The sequence below is a fragment of the Sciurus vulgaris genome, assembly GCF_902686455.1.
Source record: "Sciurus vulgaris genome assembly, chromosome: 2".
NCBI lineage: Eukaryota > Metazoa > Chordata > Mammalia > Rodentia > Sciuridae > Sciurus > Sciurus vulgaris.
This window is the reverse complement of record NC_136462.1, coordinates 39,302,088-39,324,427: the sequence shown is the minus strand read 5'-3', so window position 1 is coordinate 39,324,427 and position 22,340 is coordinate 39,302,088. Positions and strand designations below refer to the sequence as shown.

Genomic DNA, 22,340 nt, shown 5'->3' with positions numbered 1-22,340 from the left:
CAGACCTGATAGATATTTGTGAGAAATCCCTGTGATTCTAATGGTTGTTTGTATAAAGAAAATAAATTCAGATTATTAATAAAAATAAGACTCAAAAGGACACCCATATTGCTTGCCAATATCTTGTTTTTTGGGCCTTTTATATTAATACAGCTTTTGATAGTCAACAAAACAATCACTTTTTACATTGCTGGTCAAAGAGTGTATTATGCAGCTCTTTTAGGAAACTCTTTGACAATATTATTTAAGATCTTTGAAAACCTTTCTACCATTTGATCAAATATTTCACTTCTAGGAATTGATTGTAAAGATATAATCTTAAATGTGGAAAACTTAAAAAAAATTTTTTTTTTAGTTGCTGATGGATCTTTATTTTATTTATTCATTTATCTGTGGTGCTAAGAATCAAACCCAGTGCCTCACACATGCTAGGCAAGCACTCTACCACTGAGCTACAACCCCAGCCCTGGAAAACTCTTAATATGGAAGATGTTCATTGCTGCACTTTACAAAGTCACTCATTTCTGTGACTTTACCATTCTTCACTGCCTGTGTTCATCTTCTCTTTTCTCCACGTATTTATTACCTGCTTCTGAAGCCAAAACTCTGAAGCCATACAAATTGAGTCTGAATAGGATTGTCATGTGGGCTTGAGGTTTAAGTAATTACTACTACTACTAAAACGATGATACTAATAACGATCATGGTGATAATGATAACTTTTAGTATTGATAATTTGGCCATTGTATGCTGGGTCCTTCTGCCTCTGTGAATAGGAGAGGGTAGGTACAAAATACTGCTCGCAATGATCTGTTACTCATCTCATCTGTTGAACAGTAAGGAAGCAACATGAAGCAGATAAAAGAACTTACCCATGTGTTGAACTTCTGATGAACAGAGATTGTACTTATTCGTAAACATGGTCCAATTTGTATTTTAGAATTTGTGCAGTCACATTGGCAACTTGCTTGTATAAAAAGAAGGAAATTGAGGATAAGAATATAGGAACTTTCCCAAGGCTGCATGCTAATAACAGGCAAAATCCTTATTATCACCCAGGAAGATCTGATTACAATGTCATGTTTCAAACACTGTATAGGATTGCATGGTTTAAAAGCAAATATGAAGTACATATATAGTAGAAGTTAAAATTGGTTAACTTTGCTTTGCCTGAACTCTTTATTCAACTGGAAAGGCTTGGTTACAAAAGGTATTTTAAAAATTAATGTGTAGTTCAGTGATAGAGTACTTGCCTAGCACATGTGAAGCTCTAGCATTGCAAAAAAAAAAAAATATATATATATATATATAAAATATATGCACACCTATGTATATAAAATAATAGAAATTAAGAAAATAACTAACTCTTAAGAAATATATGAATATCCAGGACTTTCTTATTTATTGAAAATTCTGTATCATGTATAATGTATTAATACAAGGGAACCTTATATATTTGCCCAATTGTTATTTCGTATGAAAAATATGTAAATTCTGATGTTTAATTCTTTTCTCAGGTTTTTAAAACTGTCTTTGAAAAGGAAATTTTAGTGCTGGTTATTAATATAACTTTCAGTTAATTTGGTGGTGACTTGGGAATTGTCTGTAGAAACTGTCAATCACAGTGTCTTCATGATGCTTTACACCATGACTGGATACATGATACCACTGGGAACTTTTGTCTTTCAAAACCATAGAAACCTGGATGTTTATCTAGGATATGGTACCACATTTCCAATCCCGTCAGTGAAAGACAGAAGAGCAAAAGCAAGAACAGAAGGCTGAAATGTTAGGACACTGTTAATGATTGAGAAATGTCAGAGTGGACCTAGTTCCCATTACTTTACCCCTTCTATCCGTTGTGAACAAAACCCACAGGTCCTGTTATGGCTGAAAGTACCCTTTCTTGCCCTTTCTTTCCCCTTCATACACTGGTAATTTTGCCAGTGTAACAAAGTTCTTTGCATGTAGAATACATATGTATATTATATAGTAGGTTTATTCATAATAGAACAGAATATAACAGAATATTTATGAATATTCTACTTGCAAAGAACTTTGCATTGTGTGTGTGTGTGTGTTACTGGGGATGAAATGCAGGGTCTTATGAATGCTAGACAAACACTATCACTAAGCTATACCTGCAGTTTCTTCTTTTTCCAGTTTAAAGATTTTACTTAATTTCAGTTTTTTAAAAATTGAATTCTTTGTGTTCATTTTTCCAGCTATAGTATTGTTTGGTATACATGTACAACACCCTCTGAAGGGCACTTAGATTCTTTTCAATATCTGCCTATTATGAATAAAGCTGCTATAAAATTTGTGCAGGGGTCTTTGGTAAATATAAATTTTTGTTTTTCGGGAATAAATGACCAGGTTTTTAATACTTCTTATATATTGCTGAATTCTACTTGCTGATGTATGTATATTCACAAGGGCTCTTGGGAGTGTTTCCACTTCTTGTGTTTTTTAGAAGAGATTATACGTAATTGGTGTTTATTTCTCTTTAGCTGTTTGCTAGAATTCTCTAGTGAAACTGTCTGGACCTGTAAGTTTTTTTGGTGATTTTGTTTTGTGTTGTGTTTGTTGAAAGATTTTATGTCATGAATCCAACATGCTTTATATTAATAGGGCTATTCATGTTGTATATTTAAAGATGGATGAGTTGTAGTCCTTTGCATTTTTCAAAATATTGGTCCATTTCATCTCAGTTCTCAAATTTAATTCAGTGAAGTTATTTGTAGCACTCCTCCATTACCTTTTTGCTGCCTGTAGTGACATCCCTTGTTTCATTCCTAGTCCTAGTCTTGCTTTCTTTGTCTTTTATCCCGTCAGTCTTCTAGAGATTTGTCAGTTTTACTGTCTTTTTGAAGAACTGACTTTTTGTCTTATTGATTTTCCCTTAATGTTCTTCTGTTTTCAACCTAACTCATCTCTGCTTTTATTTTTATTATTACTTCCTTTTACTTGCTCTGGGTTTATTTCATTCTTTTCCTGGGTTCCTGAAGTGGTAGCACAGGCCATCGATTGGAAACTGTTCCTCCTATCTTCAGTCTGCATTGAGTGCGATAGCTTCCCTCTGAACAGTGCTTTATGTCCCGTGTTTTGATGTTTTGTTTTCATTTCCATTCTGCTTGATGTATTTTAAGATTTTCCCTTGAGACTCACTCTTTGACCCATATTTAGAAATACAGTTGGCCTTCCATATCCGTGCATTCTTCATGTGCAGATTCAACCAACTGCAGAGTGTAGTTTTTAAAAATTGTGTTGGTACTGAACACAGACAGACTCTTTTATTCTTGTCATAATTTTCTAAACTACATCGTGTAATAACTACTTAGGTATACGTAATCACGATGATCCAACATACACATAATCCATGCATAGATTACATGCAAATACTCTGCCATGTTATATAGGTTACTTGAGCATCTGTGGATTTTGTTGTGCACTAGAGGGTTCTGGAACCAATTGCACATGGATGCTGATTGAAGAAAGACAGGGTTGTTTAATTTTTAAGTGATTGGAGATTTTCTCTTTTTTTGTTCTTTTTAGTTATACATGACACAATGTATTTTGACATATCATACACACATGGAGTCTAACTTCCCATTCTTGTGGTTGTTCATGATGTGGAGTGACATGGGCTATGTAGTCACATATGAACATAGGAAAGTGATGTCCCATTCATTCTACTCCCTTTCCCATTCCCTTTCCCGTTCTCCCTCTCTTCCCCCATTCAGCTTTGCCCAATCCCATGAACCTCCACTCCCCTCTTCCTGGCACCTATTGTGAGTCAGCATCTGCATATCAGAGAGAACATTCTGCCTTTGGTTTTTTGGGATTGGCTTATTTCACTTAGCATGGTAGTCTCCAGTTCCATCCATTTACTGGCAAATGCCATAATTTCATTCTTCTTTAACTCTGAGTAATATTCCTTTGTGTGTATATCACATTTTCTTTATCCAGTCATCTGTTGAAGGGCATCTAGATTGGTTCCATAGCTTACCTATTTGGAATTGAGCTGCTATGAACATTGATGTGGCTGCGTCACTATAGTATGCTGATTTTAAGTCCTTTGGGTGTATATGGAAGAGTGGGATAATTGGGTCAAATGGTGGTTCCATTCTGAGTTTTCCATACTGCTTTCCAGAGTGGCTACACCAATTTGTAGTTCCACTAAAATGTATGAGTGTACCTTTCCCCCCACATCTTTGCCAACATTTATTGTTACTTGTAATCTTGATAATTGCCATTCTGACTGGAGTGAGATGAAATCTCAATGTAGTTTTAATTTGCATTTCTTTAATTGCTGGAGATGCCGAACAATTTTTTCCATGTATTTGTTGACCATTTGTATTTCTTCTGTGAAGTGTCTGCTCAGTTCCTCTGCCCATTTATTGATTGAGTTATATGGTTTTTTTTGGTGTTTTTTGAATTCCTTATATATGAGATTTTCTTTCTGATAAAGTAGTATTTCACCTTCAGGAAGATTAAGTTATGTTAGAGCTTTTGAGTTCTGTATGTTTATTCTGATAAGCACTTAAATTCTTTGACATTAAAGATATGATTCCTATTAGAGAAATACAAAGACTATCATATATTTTATCCATTTAATGGGTATGCTTTTTTTGATAGAATCTTATTTCTCATGGCTAGAAATATGGTGTTTGACCATTATAACTATCTCATAATTCAGAGTAGGGGGAAATTTGAGTGTAGGATTATCATTAAACTAATTAGGATTCTATACACTTTTCATCGAGAAAGTGGGACAATAAAAAACTGTTTAAAGAACAATGTAAGAAAGAGTACTCTTTGTTATGATGATGTTTTATCATAAAACACAAAAATGGAACTGTGATTTTTTAAAGTAGTTTATGTCAATGTATCAAAAACATCTTTCATATCTTTTTTACAGATTGAAATTGTTAAAGAAGAATTTAATGAACATTTAGAAGCGGTTGACAAGATAAACCAGATCTGTAAAAATCTACAAGTTTATCTAAATAAAATGAAAACCTTTGAAGAACCCCCTTTTGCAAAAGAGGCTAATGTTATTGTGGATAGATGGCTTGATGTACGTGATTATTTCATTGTCTTCAAATTCTACTTTATAACAAATTGATCTTTTGGGGGTATATCTTTAGTATTCCTAATTGAAAAACTAAACTATATTTGTTGTAACTATGTTCAAATAATCTGAAGTTCATAACTTAGGAATTGGTTTCGCCCCAGAATTAGGCACTACTAATAAATGGGTCTATAATCTTCTAGGTACACAAATATGCACTTACTTATTTACATAAATTAGCTAATCTAATTAATATCCATTTGTGCAGGATATTGATGTTTATCTGTATACCTAATACACTTTTGGTTGAGTAGTAATGATATTTTTATGAATTACAAACTAAGGATTTTTCTGTGTTGTATATCTGTTTACTTTTAAAAAGCATATTTTAAAAAAATTGTGGTTCAGAAATCAGGATGACCATTGCTTTCAGTTGCTATAATATATAGCAAATGAACACAAAGATTTTTTTTAGAGAAAGAACTACAGGATAGATTAAAGAATATTTTCATTGATCATAAAACATTTCTTCAGTAATAATAAACTCAAATTTTATTTTAGAACCTGCATTTGACTGAAACAGTGGTTTTTATGCTTTTCACTACTTCATGTGTTACTTCTGCTTTTAAATTGCATTATAGATAAATGAGAAGACAGAAGACTACTATGAAAATCTTGGTCGAGCTCTGGCTTTATGGGACAAACTTTTTAATTTGAAAAGTGTCATTGACGAGTGGACTGAAAATATCCTTCGAGAAAAGGACTCACAACTGACTGAAGAAGACACAGAAAGGCTGAAGGTAAATCAACAGAGATAAAATAGATGTTTTGTTTGTACACAGTTGACATTATAATACTGAGTTTGCTTTCTTGGATCAGGATAGAAAAATCACAAAGAAATATTTTATCTCTTTTGTTTATTCCTTGTGAGGGACCTGAACTCTATCCATTCCTTTGTGACATCCAGAAAGATGTTGGAGAGCACTATTAATGCGGGGTTCACAGACAGTGAGGGGGTTCATGGATAAAATGATCTTAGATGGCAAAAGGTCGCATCTCTATTTTCACAAACATCTGGTTTACTAAAGCATTTGTTTCATTGATGAATATAGGCAACATACATGGTAGAATGAACATCATATGTGACTTCATTATCAAGAAAATCAGATTTTAAAAAAAGGTACAAAAGGAAAACAATTAGAAATTTTAAAAAAGTAAAATCAGATATTTGGGGATCATTATTTGGTTGTTCCACCTGTACCCTTTTAGTTTGAAAGCAAGGGACTGCTTGGATTTTGTCATTTAAGGTATTAATAGAGAAACATGAAGTAATATACATCACACATAATTTTTAATATTTTGATAACTATAACCCAATGTAATTATTTTCATTTGTAATCTTATATCATTTTATTATGTTTTATTTTTCCATTATTATTATGCAGAGGACCCATAGATTTCACAAATTGCCGAAGGGTTATATAGCTTAAAAAAAGGTTTCAAACTCCTTGCAGAAGTTCTAGCAAAATGTGTTATTATTCCCAGGAAAGGGTAGTGTATACCCCAGGGGTGGGCAAACCTTTTTTTACAGAGCCACGTAGTAAATATTTTAGACTTATGGATCACTCTTTGCAACAACTGCTGATCCCTGCTGATATAACATCAAACTGATAGACAGTACAAAAATCCTTGGAAGTAACTGGGTTGCAATAAATATTTACACAAGAGGCTCTGAACTCTGAGACTGTAGTTTGTTAACCCCTGATCTAGACCATGATTACAGACATTTATTTAAATTAAACAGTCCCTCAAAAAAGAGTATTAAAAAACAAAAGAATGGGTGTCAACATCTTTACAGAGCTTTAAAAAAGCTGTTTTTTAAACAGTAATCTCAGACTTTGGTGTTTGGAAGGATCTAAAGGTGTCTCTTTTTTAACTCTGAGAAGAATTTGAATTGCTTATTTGTTTATATATTATTGGGTTTTACCATACAAAATCATCATCTTGTCAGGTGAGAAAACAAAGGTTGGCAATTTTATGTGGATCTATGTAATATAAAACTGTAAGTGTGTATGAAGCTAATGCTTCAAATCTCATTTTATCCCTAATGCTTGCTATTTTATTCATATTTTATTCACTTTTTAATTCACATCTATTTTTATACATGTGGAAAACATTTTTAAAATGTGTGATGATTTTTGGTTTCCTGGATATATTATGAATTACAACTACGATTCTTTTAAGTATAAATCAATCATCTCTAAGAATACTTTAAATTTGTTTTAAATTATAGGTTGTTTTAAAAATCTGAAGTTGAGGAATATACACTGCCAGCCCATGGGCCCAAACCCGCCAAGATCATATTTGCAAGTGTGGGCAAATCATTCCCACCCCGAGCATGCACATCTAAAAAGTTTGTAATATTTTTAGGCAGTCCATGCATTTTTGTGACATAGGCCTTTCCTCTCTTTATTTCCTTAAAACTCGAATGCTCCACTCCGTGACAGCATTTGTCTGACCTATAAAGGCACTTCAGTTTGTAGGACTCTGTCAAAAAAAAAAAAAAAAAAGTGATTAGGGAAAATTCAGAGGCACTCTCAGTTTCTATCAGCAATATTAATCATGGCTACCAGAAAATCATTAATGAAATAAGAAGATATTTTCCTTTAAAATTTTGTGTTTCAGGAAGAGTTACAAGTCCATGAACAGCAAACTTCAGAATTTTCTAGAAGAGTGACTGAAATACAGTTTCTGCTTCAAAGTAATGAAAAACCACTTGAATTGCAGGTAAGAGAATTTCTACTTAAAATTCTCAAAAGATTCTCCAAAGCCTCTAAATAGTGTTCATAAACCAAACATTCTAAATCTTAAACATAAAATAAAATTAGAATCATTTATTTGATTTCTATGTCAAGTCCAACCAAATTTTGTAGTTGGCATAGATAATCATATTTGTTCCATGATGAGCATGAAGACTCTTGTATTTTTGCACTCTTCTGTTCTTCTTTTTTCTCATTTACAGGTCTATTGCATGACCTGTAAATGGTGGCTGTGTTTCCATGTAAAGTGACAATGCTTTTCTGTGAATGTCTTGGCACAGGAAAAAGAATATGATTCAAGTGATCCTAGATTTATTAATTGCTAGATGGAGAAAAAGGGAGATTGCATCAAGTGTGATTTTTCAGTTGTATGAACATATTTGTCTCAATTTTATTTGGATCAGGGCACACAGTGGTTAAATAAGAACTTGGGAGGTGCTTTGTAGGTAACATCCGGGCTGTATCACCTACTAGCTTTGTATTGGGCAAGTTATTTAAAAAAAAAAAAAAAAATTTGTTTTTAGTTGTAGATGGACATGATACTTTTATTTTATTTATTTATTTTGATATGGTGCTGAGGATTGAACCCAGCACCTCACATATGATAGGCAAGCTCCATACTGCTGAGCTACAACCTTCTTAGGCCCATATTTTGCACTTGAAGTGCTTCCTTTGATGCTGGGTACATAAAAAGCAATCAGTGCTGTCTAATTTTTTTCTGTGTGTTTAATCTTATCTGTATGTTTTTATATGTTTTATCTCATAAGTGCCTGGAGATATCACTTCAGTTGCTATATTAGATAAAACTTACTTTGGGGGAAGGATTCCAATTAATTTCCTAGAAAAAAGCCACAATGCTAATTTCAGTTTTTCTATGTTATTCTTTATTTTTCCCAAGGCAATATTCCTCTCGTTGTATTGGTGATATAGAGCAGTGAGAAGAATTGGTTTTCATATTGAGATGAAGCAGTCTTGTTAGTTCCTAGCAGTGCTGTTGCCTTGCGGTCTAGTTCACTAAGATCCATCACATATCTTCGTGTTGCCTGATTGCAGGTCATGGAGCGCTCTATTTTGAACAAGATGGAACATGTTAGAAAGTATATAGCAGGAGAGTCCAACTGCTTGGACCTCAGTGGCAGTACAGCTGAGCTGAAGGAGGATCTCGACCAAGCCAAGACCCAGATTGGGATGACGGAGTCCCTCTTGAAAGCCCTGTCTCCTTCAGACAGCTTGGAGATCTTCACTAAACTTGAGGTGCTGCCCAGCTGCTCATCTTCTGATCTGCAGACCTGTTCTCACACTTTTCATGGTCTTGACCTTTTTCATTTAATAAAAACAGAGAGAAATGGAAGTCCTGGATGGGGGTGGGGAGTGGGGAGGGGGCCAGAAATCCAGTTTCTGTGTATTTAGCACTTTCGCCTTTGGATTGCTTTGTTGACAGTAATTTTGTTTTATATTAAATTGCAATGTATTATACACCTGCTAGCAAAGAGAAAGCAAATCCATTTGATCGAAAACTTCTAGACATTTTCAATAAGACTGAGATGTCACCTGTGATTTGAGCCTGTTTTAAGATTTGATGGTGATTGGTTGTTTGTCTATGTCTGTAGGAGATACAACAACAAATTCTACAGCAGAAGCACAACATGATGGTACTTGAGCATCAAATAGGTTGTCTCACCCCTGAACTCTCTGAATTGAAAAAGCAATATGAAAGTGTCAGTGATTTATTTAATACCAAAAAAAGTGTTTTGCAAGATCACTTTTCTACATTATTGAATGGTGAGTGTGCTGTTCCTTTTACCTGAAGTATGAAGACTGTACTGTGGACATGAATACTAATCTAAGCCCGACATAGTTTTCTTAGACTGTATTTAAAGGAATAATATTTGGATAAAACCTTTGGGGGAAAATACTTCCTGATTAATGCCTCACATTAAATAACATCTTTTTCTTTCAAGCCCCAAATCTTAATTTTAAGGTCAAGTTTGACCTGCTCACTGTGCTCAGTGAGTCTGGGAACCTGCTTGTGATGTGTCCCTGCAAGTGTCTTTGAAAGGAGATTTGGTGTGGCCGGGTGTGGTGGCACACACCTGTAATCCCAGTGACTTGGGAGGCTGAGACAGGACTATTGCATATTTGAGACTAGACTTAGCAACTTAGTGAGGCCTTGTCTCAAAATAAAAATAAAAAGGGCTAGGGATGTAGCTTCTTGGTAAAGTGCCCCTGGGTTAAATCCGCAGTGGCCCCCCCTTACCCCAAAAGAAAGAAAGAAATGGGGGGGGGGAAGAGAGAGAGATTTGGTGTAGAAAATATACCACATTACTTTGTAGACTTTGTTAGACCTCATAATTGAATTTCAGGGTGTAATACCACTTTACAGGATGGTGCGGGAAGCAGGTTATAAAATCTCTTACATAACAACGTGTGTGGAATTCTCCTGGAATGCATAGAACTTTTTTTCCCCTGCTTCCTGCAGATCAATGCAAGAACTTCAATGACTGGTTCAGCAACCTTAAAGCAAGCCTCGAAGAGTGCTTCGAATCATCAGAAACCAAAAAGAGTCTGGAACAAAAGCTGCAAATACTTTCTGTAAGATACACACGTGTATATCCATTTTAATCAATCTATCATGACCAAAATATTGGCAGCAAGAAAATGTATTTAAGTAGATAATAATTACTTTGACTAATTTTTTTAATATAATAGATGGTATTTCCAAGTAACCAGGCTTTTTTCCAAATGTTTTGGAATTCTGTATTTACTGAGTTAAGTGTGCAAGTGGCTTAAATAAGTTCTACTTTCATGCTTATTCTGTGATGCTATTTTAGTTAATTCAGTTGTGTTAAAATTGTGTGATCAAAGGTGAAGACTACGTAATTGGGACTACAATATCTTTTTCCTTGAAAAAGATGATTTAATTATTTTCATATTTCTGTTAAAAATTGTACTTCTGGACAGAGCACAATCCAAAATAAAAGGTGGAGTGTACAGAACTTATAAGATACCTTTGGCACTCTTAAATCTTGATCATTTGGGGTAGATTATCTAATACTTTCATATTTTGATGGCAAGTCATGTTCTCAAGCTTATTGATGGCACTAAATATTTTGTTTAATTTACTGCTGTGGTGGTACTATTCCTTATTAATAGAATCACCTTTATTGTTTTTTTAGTGGCCCACTTTTTCCCCCCCTGCCTTTAATTTTGCCCATTTCGTTGGCCTCGGTAATCCACACCCAAACCTTTGAAACACAAAGGGGCAGGGGGAGGGGAGGGATTCTGGTGTGGGCAAGGGTAAATGGAAAATAGTGTTTACTTTTATATGTTGATGCCAGAAGGAAGCACATATTTAGGAAGAGTTGAGCAGAGCCAGGATAGGAGAATGTAGCTTTCCTGGCCTTGCTCTGAGGGACCTTCATGGTGGCTCTGCATTGCTGTGCTAGATGTGGTGTCCAGAAAGTCAGAGGCAAGTGCAAATGTGTACACACATCCAGGACTACCACAGATCACCCGCCATTGGAGTTAGCCATACCTTCATTACCTTCCCTCTGTAAGAATGTTAACTGGGTAGTGGCAACATCTGTGTACTGGTTTGGAAACGTGTCATGGTGACTACCTTTAGACCATAACTGACTTTTTGTCTTTCCTAAGGATTTCTTGACTCTTGAAGGAAGAAGCAGTAAAATACAGCAGGTAGAAACCGTACTGCAGCATGTGAAGAAGCACCTGCCAAAAGCCCATGTTAAGCAGCTTAACAGTTGGCTTATGAGTCAGGAAGTTGAATTAGAAAAAATGGAGTCCATATGCGAGGCCCAAGCAAAGGAACTCGATAATTACCTGGAGCAGCTACTCAGGTAGGAAGTAAAGGTGATATCTAAATAACATTTTCAAGGGATATTTTCATAGTGATTTTTAGTGTGCTCTTTCTCAATGCAGTGTATGCTGAGATATGCAGTGCATTACAAATTTAACAGGTAAAGAGATACAATTATCTCTTGGTATCTGAGCATCCAAAATCTGCTTAAATTGCTTATATAAAATGGTATAGTATTTGCATATAACTTCTGCATATTAATATGAAATTTCAGGGAGTATTATTTGATATATTTTAATTATTATTAGGAACACCTTTCATCTTTGATGAGTGTAATATTGATGCATATTAGAGAAGATGCTTTTGGTAATAAACATCAGTATATCTATCTTTATCTTTAATTGCCTTTTTTTAAAAAGCAATTGAATAGTTCATAGAACTGAAAAAGTAAGGGTTACATATAGCTTAACAGGGCTTGAGAAGTTGGTTCAAACAACATGATCAGGACTAAATATCTCTATCTTCCATTTCTTAGGATTGCTTCTTTACTATTGGTGCCATTATGTAGGACTTCTTTTTAAGGTCACAAGATGGCAATTCTTGGAGTTGTGTATCTTTCTTCATTTATATTCAGCATAAAACCAAGAATTTGTATTCCTTGTACTTTAAGGGCATCTTTTGTATATTTCAAATAATCTCTGGGTTACTTGTAATACCTAACACAGTTTAAAGGCTATGCAGGGGCTGGGGCTGTGGCTTAGTGGTAGGGCACTATCCTTGCACGTGTGGGGCAGTGGGTTTGATCCTTAGCACCATATAAAAATAAATAAAGGTATTGTGTCCATCTGCAACTAAAAAATATTTTAAAAATTAAGACTGTAAGTAGCTGTTATCTGTGTTGTTTAGGGAATAATTACAAAGAAAAAAAGTCAGTACATGTTCAATATTGACATAGTTTCTTTTTTTCCAAATATTTTTGATCTGTGGTTGGCTCACTCCATGGATATGGAAATCATGGATACAGAGGGCAAACCATACTTTGTGTATGTGTGTGTGTGTGTGTGTGTGTGTGTGTGTGGCACTAGGTATTGAACTTGGGGTCTCCTGCATGGTAGGAAAGTGCCATACCGCTGAGTTATGCACCTAGCCCTGGACTGTACTTCATATTTTAAATTCATTAACTAATTAATTAATTTAGTACTGGAGATTGAAGTAAGGGTACTCTACCACTGAGCTAGACCCCCAGCCCTTCTTATTTTTAATTTTGAGGTAGGATCTTGCTACATTGTCCAGGCTGGCCTCCAATATTTGATCTTCCTGCTTCTGCCTCTCAAGTAGCTGGAGTTACAAGCATGCACTGCCCTGACTAGACTTTTAAATTCAGGTTTGGTGCTAGAAATATAAAGGTTTGGGAGATTCTTCAAATTAGCTAATGGCAAAGGTTCAGGATGTGGTCCAAACATATTTTCTACTTTTTTTTCCTGTTAATTATGATACATTTGTATGGTTCATTGCTTTAATGAATTTCATTATAATATAGGCAGTTATTCAGGATTTATATATTACAGGTTTTCTCAAAAAATAAAACTGATAGTAAAAACTTGGTTGACTGACAGATTCATGCTGTCCTCTTCAGCATAAACATTTTTTGCTTATTTTATATTCTAACCTTTGTCATATTCTTTTAGACTGCAGGATGATTGCAGAAGCCTGAGTAAGTGGTTGACTAATCAAGAAGAGAAATGGAAAGAAATGGAAGAATCAGGAGAGAAAACGGAACTATTTTGTCAAGCGTTAGCTAAAAAGAGGTATCATGATCTTATATGAAATACTTTACTTGGGAATATGATTTCTTCCACTGTATAGAGTGACTCCTATCAACTTTCAATGTTAATTTGGAAATTACAGGGAACAATTTGAATCTATGGTCCAGTTGAACAACTCTTTGAAGGAACATGGTCTTACTGAGGAAGAAGAAATAATAAATGAATCGACATGCTTGATTGATAGATACCAGACATTATTGAGACAATTACATGAAATTGAAGAAGAGGATAAGTTGCCACCTGCCGAGGACCAGAGCTTTAATGATCTTGAACATGATGTAATTCATTGGATAAAAGAGATTAAAGAGTCTCTTATGGCTTTGAACTCATCTGAAGGCAAAATGCCACTGGAGGAAAGAATCCAAAAAATAAAGGTATAACTGGAAACTAAATTTGAGAGGTCAGAGTGAACTCTAATTTTGAAAAGATTTAGAGGAAAAACTGCAAAGATTTGTTTCTTAATAGGATCACTGTGGAATGGTTGAAGAAATTCAAATCACCAAACTTACCAAAGAGAAAGGTTATGATGTATCTAAAATTATTTTAATGCACATGAAAGAGAGAAAGAATATCCTCTCTTTGAGAGGGCAGTGGCCAATTATTGTCCATCTTCACTGCATGCAGAAGAATTGAAATAAAGACAATAGATCAGAGCCACAGCAAATGCTGGGATTCAAAAAGGAGTAGGTGTCTGTATAGCAGAGGCATCGGCAATGTCAAGTGCAGGGTGGAGAGGAGTGTTTCTTGGGGTGGGTTTGTGTGCTCACAAAGGGCTTGCTAGATACTCAGTGGGGGTGGAGGGCAAGAAATCTCATGCTCCCTGGAGTCCTCTTTCTCTCCAAGGGGTGATTCAGTGAATATTGCTAGTTTATAAAATATAGAGCACAAGCCAGTCATGGTGTTGCATGCCTGTAATCTCTAGTGACTCAGAGGACCGAGGTACCAGGATCACAAGTTCAAGGCCAGCCTGGGCAACTTGTGAGCCTCAGTCTCAAAATAAAAAAAATTAAAAGCAGGGCACAGAAGCATATATACTTATTTGACTCATCTTAACTGAAGTATTTTCAGAGGAAGAAATGTTCAGGAAGAGTGGAGCTGGAAGGGTTGGTGAGACTTAGTATAAAGTATCAGTTAGGATTATGTCTGAAAGTTTTCTGAGATGACAAATCTCAAGTAGATTTTACAAGAGGGAAAGAACTGAATTGTGAAGGCAAAAGAGGGAATGAGAACAGAGGATACAAATTTCTTGTCATGGTGGAGAAATAAGAGTTGACACTGTGAGGATCATTGTGTTTTTCTATGGGAAGCTCTAAATCTATTCTGAGATGTGTAAGAAGGTCTGGTTTAGTTTGCTACCCCAACTTTCCATATATACATTTCCATATTTACTTATAACTAAATAGGAAGAAGGATTTACCCAGGTTTTTTTGTTGTTGTTGTTTGTTTCTTTGTTTGTTTTTGTAAGCATGTGAAATTAAGAAAGTACTTGAAAATCCGGAGGTAGACAGGAACTTACCTCCTGATCCTGAGCAGCTCAAACTGACAAATGTTTATTGAGACCAACTCTGTGTAATGTGAAGGGGAGGTCTTTGTGTTTGGGGCATATATGGAAATGAAAGGGTTATTTTGAAATATACTCTGCAGTTAGAATCTTAGTATTAAGCTTACAAATAAAAAGATATCCTATGTAAAATCCCTAAGTAATCTGAATGAAATTACAAAGTTTTTTTTTTTTTTTTAATGTATTTCAGGAAATCATTTTACTAAAGCCTGAAGGGGACGCCAAAATACAGACCATTATGAGACAGGCTGAGAGCAGCAAGGCCCCATTGGCACAGGAGACCCTTGCTGATATCAGCAGCCAGTGGGACAGCACTCTCCATCTGGCCAGCACATACCTAAGGTAAAGGGGGCAAGTACTGTCCCTGCTTGTGTTTTTTCCTCATTGCTCAGAGAAGCCATAACAAGTATGTTTTGTCTGGTGCCTGGGTTTGGATATCTACTGGAGAGAAAGTCAGTGGTGTCCCAGGCAAGAGAAATAGTTCTCTAGGTCAGATAGGAAACCGCTCTTGTGTAGCTCAGGCGGCGTTTGGTGTGGCTGGTGCGTCATCCTGGGGGTTCTTCCCAACAAAGTCATGTCACCTCTCATTCCACCTTCACCCCTACTTCTCTACTCACCCCCTCCCCTCAGACAGCCTCAGCACCTGCATGGCCTCACTGCACAGTAATTGATGCTTTCACGTATTTTTTTTCTAAGAAATTCTTAAAGTGGAAACATTGATAAATGTTGGCTGAATCCTGTAGACTTATTTCTGGAGAAAATACTTATTTCCTACTAGGTCTTTATTAAATGGTATCTTTCATGTTTGGAAATATGAGGCTTATGTTTTTTTAAGAAGACCATCAAATCACAACTAAATTTAAGTTATAGAAAGCATAATCCAGTTAATTGGTTAACATATTGAATGCTTATTTTACTTTTGTAAGAAATATGAGAATTACATTTGAGTATAACAAAACCACTGGGACTAGTTTGAAATTTAAAGTATTAAATATTCTCTGATCAAACTATGTAACAAAAAATTTATATTTTAGATATTCAAATAATTTCTGTCTTGATTTCCAAGCTAAATTTAGTGCCATTTAGAATATTATAGTGCCCAAGGAGTCTCTGGAAATAATGTGCATTACTATTATTTATTATTAGTAGTATTATTTATTATAATGTGTGTTCAATTATTGTATGCAAAATGCCCTTCCATTTTGCTATCATTTCATTTATATTTGCAAAATTTAGCCATCAAGAAAAGCTTCTGCTAGAAGGAGAAAAGTATTTGCAAAGTAAGGAAGATCTGAGATTAATGCTCACAGAACTAAAGAAGAAGCAAGAAGCAGGCTTTGCCCTTCAACACGGTCTGCCAGAGAAGAAAGCCCAGTTAAAAATTTATAAGAAATTCCTCCAGAAAGCACAAGATTTGACATCCTTGCTAAAGGAGTTAAAATCTCAAGGAAATTACCTCTTGGAGTGCACTAAAAATCCCAGCTTCAGTGAGGAGCCTTGGCTGGAAATAAAACATCTACACGAGAGTCTTCTTCAACAACTGCAGGTCAAGTTTATTCTTTAACAAATATAATTTTTAATGATTGCTGCGACCATTATATTACTCCAAATTCATATCTGGGACTATTTTCTTGGCTATCATTCTTTTGGTAAACCTAAAGCTTTTAAAGTTTAATTTATCGTTTTACCATGATGTTTTAGTCATCTATTTTTGCAGCTGATGACCATAACAACTTTAGAGGAGGAAAGGTTTATTTGAGGGCTCATGGTTTCAGAGGTCTTAGTCCACAGAAGGCTGGCTCCATTCTCAGGGATTGAGGTGAGGCTGAACATCATGGCAGAAGAATGTGGCATGGTGATCAGGAAGGAGAGAGAGAGAGAGAGAGAGAGAGAGAGAGACTACACTCTCCAGATACAAAATATATACCCCAAAGCCATGCCCCTGATGGTACTATTTCCTTTCATTGAACTTTGCTTCTCTGGGGGTTGAATGGGTTAAGATTCTAGGCATCTCTACAAAAAGGACAGTCTCTTCATTATCCATCCATCCACCCACCTGTTCATCTATCCATTGTAATATTTCATTTATTTCGTACCCACCTTCATATCAGTGTCCCTCCCTTCATATCTTTACACCTTATCTGCAGGAAAAGAGTTGAGGTAAATCTTCAGCTTGTCAAGAGGAAATATATTCTTTTAACAGAACCATTTGTAATTCTTTGCACATTGAAAGCTGGGTTCAGAGTAAGGATTACCTGGGTAAGAAATCTTGCCTGTCCAGATATTAGGAGTTGGGCAGGGGTTAAGGTGTACCTGCTTGGCTATATATCATTTCATTTAATACTAGCTGCTTTTCTGACCAGGTGTGTTTATCTTATTTTCTTATCCCATGGAGGGAACCTGAAGATAGTTTTGCTCTTCAGTTAGAATTACTTTTTTTCAGTACAAGAATTGAGTTTGAGTCTTAGGAGAGGTACATGGGGTGAGGTTGATCTCATACAGGCGCATTTCCAAGTGTGAATTCTTGGTTTTAAAGCAACAGATCATTAAGGCACCAGATTTATTATGGATATTTGTGATTTAAGGATATAATTTACAGTCATTTCTTTTTGTCTCTTGCCAAAAAAAAAAAAAAAAAAAATGTCTTCTGGAAGGAAATGAGGGCAAGAAAGCATGAGAACAACAAAAGCTTTTATTGAGTCATTTTGGGGGGAAGATGGAGATTTTACAAAGAAGTATTTCAGACACTGAGATCTTTACTTAGGGACTCTGGATAAGTTGTGGATATATTTCTGCTTTTTGTTGGTTTGTTTTGTTCTGTTGTGGTACTGGTGATTAAATCCAGGGGTGCTCTATCACTGAGCTACATCTCTAGCCCTTTTTTTTTTTTTTTGTATTTTGAGACAGATTCTTCCTTAGTTGCCAGGCTAGACTTGAACTTGCAATCCTTCTGCCTCAGCCTTCCAAGTTGCTGGGATTACAGGCATGTGCCACTGTGCCTGGCCATGCACCATATCAAGATGATACCTTCCAGAACAAGTATTTACAAATTGTGTAATTATTTCCTAAGTGAAAAATTCAGAAAGAAATAATTTATAATTTGTCAATGTTTTTTATTTTTAGAATTCTGTACAAAAACTGGAGGGTCATGTTGAAGAACACCACTCATACCAGGTTTGCATCAAAGAACTGAATACCACGTTGGACAGTTTCTCCAAGGAATTAGTTAACTTTTCTGATTTGCCAGTGGATGAAACAGCAATTGAGGACAAATTGCAGAAACTGCAGGTATTAAACAATATCCAGATGCAATAGAAATCAATAGAAAAAAATCAATATTCATTACAACTTGACTAATCAGTGTTTTTGATCAGAAATTTAAGTGCTATTTAAATGACTTGGATAGTTAAAGTTCTGAAAAATCAGAAAAAAAGGAAACATTCTTCCTTAGTAGCCAAATCCATTTATAATTTAAGTTGAAGCATGCCCTGACTCAGTGGCCTTTGGTGATAATTCTACCCATGACCTGTCTGTACCAGTAGACTATATGAACTTGAAGGGACTCTTTTATTCATTTATGGCATTTCAAACCTATCCTGGTACTTGACTATTAAATGAATGAAAGAATACTTATTGCCCTTTAGGTTAGTGACTAATAAATCCTGCATGGTCCATACAGCAACTATAAAGCATATTCCATTTCAACAGTAATATCAATAGCTAATGTAGTAGTTCTAGTTCTTCTGTCTGGAGTTTTCAAATTAGCCTCATTTATTCTTGCATGTAGTAATTATTGATTGAATTCCTTCTGTATTTAAGAGGGTACACCTGATATTTTGATTTTTCATCTCCCCCAAATCTTTGAATTTTAAATATTAGAATTATGTTCATGTGGGCACATGGCTCTTTTCTTCTTTTTAATATTTTGCACATAGCAGGCATTTATTCTTTAGTGTTTTGACTTGTAGAATATTCAACTTAAAACATGAATATTCAACAGATATCTATTGACTACCTCCCATTTTTTTATATACTGTGCTGAAAACATTTGTTGCATTACTTGTTTCAAATCTCCTAGTTTCTTATAAAATCTGTTTTGATACTATATTGGCTTACATCTTGCCTGGAGTTTCTTCTTTGTGGTCTGCATTGATTGAGTTTTTTAAACACATGATTTCTGCTAATGTAGCATTGTGATTTACAGAATCCAGCTCTTCTGACAATTCAGTGGAGATGCTTTTTATAATAATCTTTTCTCCACTTACAGGAACTAGAGAGTAGACTCAGTTTACAAGGTGACACACTGAAGAAGATTTCAGCATTAGCAAAATCCATCAAGCAAAATACATCTTCAGTGGGACAGATTATTATTAAAGATGATATAAAATCACTTACGTGTAAACAAAAAGATTTGGAAAATAGAATTCAATCTGCTAAACAGGAGACTGAAAATCGTCTCAACAGCCTTCTCAAATTAAAAAGCTCAACAGAAAAGAATGAGAAGTTTCCTCTGGCAGGCGGACAGAAGCAGGCCACTTCTGAGGTGGTGGAGCCCACTCAGCTCTGGTTGGGAGTGGAAGAGCTGGAGGAAGACTGGGAAGTAAACAAGGTAAGTGTTGGTGACTATACTCTCCAGGACAAGTCTAAGAAAGAAGAGGTGTTAGGCTCTGAAAAGAGGGTCGTGAATCAAGCATTCTGACTTCATAATTAAATCCTCAGCGTACTGGTTATTTATGAAGCTCACTTGTAAAAAGAACCTTTAGAAAACGATACAGATTTTAGTGGTGAAATATTACCGCTCAGTCTGTTAAAATGTCAATCATCAATTTAGGTATATTATTCTCACAGATAGGTAATCGGGTACAGTTTCTTGGGTCAAGAGCACAAAGGCAAATTAGAAAAGGCAAAAGAAAACAACATTTGCTGTAACGATTTCCTGAGGAGGGGTGGACTCTAACAGCCCAGTTTTCCTTTCTTTTTGGTTGATTTTATAAATGAAACCAGATACAGTTAGAAATGAACAGGTTCCTTTCTTTCTCTATATGTTAACCCTATACTGCAAATATGATCTTAAATGTTGTCAGATCTTTCAGTGTGAAAATATTTACATTCAGACTCCTAATTTTCTCGGGGAAGAAGGAAGAAGGATTTTTCTTGATTTTATTCTAAATAACCAAATAGGTGCTTTTTCCTGTGATTCTTAAAGTGCTTTCCTGTAGCTTGTAGATCAACGTGGTAAAGGCAGTGAGGGGGCCACCCAGTCAACTGTGTTTGGCAGCCAGTCTCTCTCCATCCAGGGTATAGTGGACAGTCAGGTTGTTAGGCTGGTCAGGCATGAGCTCTCATCACCTTTTTATGGAACATGTAATCAACAGGAATGAAGAGGGCGTGCCTTTTGATTGTCTTCTTGGAACAAAAATGCATGAATGATTAAAGGAACCAGATAAGATTTTCTAGAAATATGTTAAAAAGGTTAATTGCCAATGGACTTTCTCTCTGGCCATGAGAAAAGCCTTTTTATAAATCCCACTGTATTAGATATTCTTAGGGAAGTCTTACAGAGTAAAGCATCTGTGAGCCAGACTCTTGAGGTTGTATATGTGAAAGAAACTTCCTTAATGGTATTTAAAGAGGAATACATCTCACCCCAATTAGAATGGCGATTATCAAGAATACGAGCAACAACAGGTGTTGGCGAGGATGTGGGGAGAAAGGTGCACTCATACATTGCTGGTGGGGCTGCAAATTAGTGCAGCCACTCTGGAAAGCAGTGTGGAGATTCCTTAGAAAACTTGGAATGGACCCTCCATTTGACCCAGCTATCCCACTCCTTGGCCTATACCCCAAGGACTTAAAATCAGCATACTACAGAGATACAGCCACATCAATGTTCATAGCTGCTCAATTCACAATAGCCAGACTGTGGAACCAACCTAGATGCCCTTCAGTTGATGAGTGGATAAAGAGACTGTGGTATATATATATACAATGGAATATTACTCAGCCATAAAGAATGATAAAATTATGGCATTTGCAGGCAAATGGATGAAATTGGAGAATATCATGCTAAGTGAGATAAGCCAATCTCAAAAAGCCAAAGGATGAATGATATCGCTAATAAGTGGAGGATGACACATAATGGGGGGAGGGAAGGGTTAGTGTTAGGGTTAGAGTTAAGGTTAGGGAGGGGGGCAAGTATGGAGGAAGGAAGTACTGTATAGAGGGAAAAGAGGGGTGGGAGGGGTGGGGGGAAGGGAAAAAATAACAGAATGAATCAAACAACATTGTTCTATGTAAATTTATGATTACACAAATGGTATGCCTTTATGCCATGTACAAACAGAGAAACAACATGTATCCCATTTATTTACAATTAAAAAAAAATTAAAAAAAAATAAAAAAATAAAGAGGAATAGATGAAGTAAAAAAGGAAAAATGCAGGAGTGCTTTCTATAGAATAAATTGGACAGGACACAAACCTAGCATAAGAGGTTGCCAATGGGGTTAGTTGCCTAATAACTTCTAAACTAACTTCCCAGACCCATTTTAACCATGAACTCAATATGAATTCATTAGAGATTATTAAAAAGTATATAAAGATCATATAAGTATATAAAATATATAAATATATAAAGATCATAACCTAATGATGTTTTCTTAATTTATTCAGCTGTTTACTTAATCTTGGATGACAAAAGGTTTTGTAGTTTGAGATTTTATTAGATGATGTTTTTTTTTCAGGGCAGATGAAGGAATTTAAGTCTTCAAATACTTTTCATAAGTCTTTATTACAGAAGATCAGTTTTAATTCTCTACCAATATTTACTCTTCTATAGGATGAATATTTTTCTGATTCTGGGCTTTCTCTGCTGTAAGTGTCAGCTGTGCTTATGATCATGTAATATTAAAGTGCTTAACTTTGTATAAGATTATGAAAGGTCAAGAGGAATTTCAAGATTGAACAACAATAACAATACCTAGCAAAAGAAATCAAAGATCAAATATATGTAGAGACAAATAAAATACATGTGTAATGTGACAAATGCTATAATTCAGCATTAGGAGCCAGGCACCTCAATATTATGAATAGGTAAAGCATATAAAAGAACCACTTACTTAAGTTTAAATCTGATTAAAATAAAGCTATTATAATAGTGAAAAGAAGCACTGAATTGATTAAAAGCACTTATGGAGACCTCTAGTTCTGTTGACCTGTAATTAAATCCTTAGCCTACTGGTTATT

At 35.4% G+C, this 22,340-nt stretch overlaps 1 protein-coding gene across 4 annotated transcripts in view; it reads left to right on the top strand.

The window, feature by feature from the left end:
- The window catches only part of SYNE2 (spectrin repeat containing nuclear envelope protein 2), a 320,339-nt gene that overhangs the window by 138,435 nt on the left and 159,564 nt on the right, over window positions 1-22,340 (top strand). For all 4 annotated transcript variants that reach the window (XM_079126272.1, XM_079126271.1, XM_079126269.1 and 1 more), the window contains exons 33-45: window positions 4,922-5,080; window positions 5,716-5,874; window positions 7,760-7,861; window positions 8,947-9,147; window positions 9,504-9,675; window positions 10,373-10,485; window positions 11,548-11,750; window positions 13,399-13,518; window positions 13,619-13,910; window positions 15,288-15,439; window positions 16,334-16,643; window positions 18,221-18,385; window positions 19,365-19,706. In XM_079126272.1, the coding sequence (XP_078982398.1) occupies window positions 4,922-5,080; window positions 5,716-5,874; window positions 7,760-7,861; window positions 8,947-9,147; window positions 9,504-9,675; window positions 10,373-10,485; window positions 11,548-11,750; window positions 13,399-13,518; window positions 13,619-13,910; window positions 15,288-15,439; window positions 16,334-16,643; window positions 18,221-18,385; window positions 19,365-19,706 (2,490 nt within the window). The remainder of the gene's footprint in view (window positions 1-4,921; window positions 5,081-5,715; window positions 5,875-7,759; window positions 7,862-8,946; window positions 9,148-9,503; window positions 9,676-10,372; window positions 10,486-11,547; window positions 11,751-13,398; window positions 13,519-13,618; window positions 13,911-15,287; window positions 15,440-16,333; window positions 16,644-18,220; window positions 18,386-19,364; window positions 19,707-22,340) is intronic.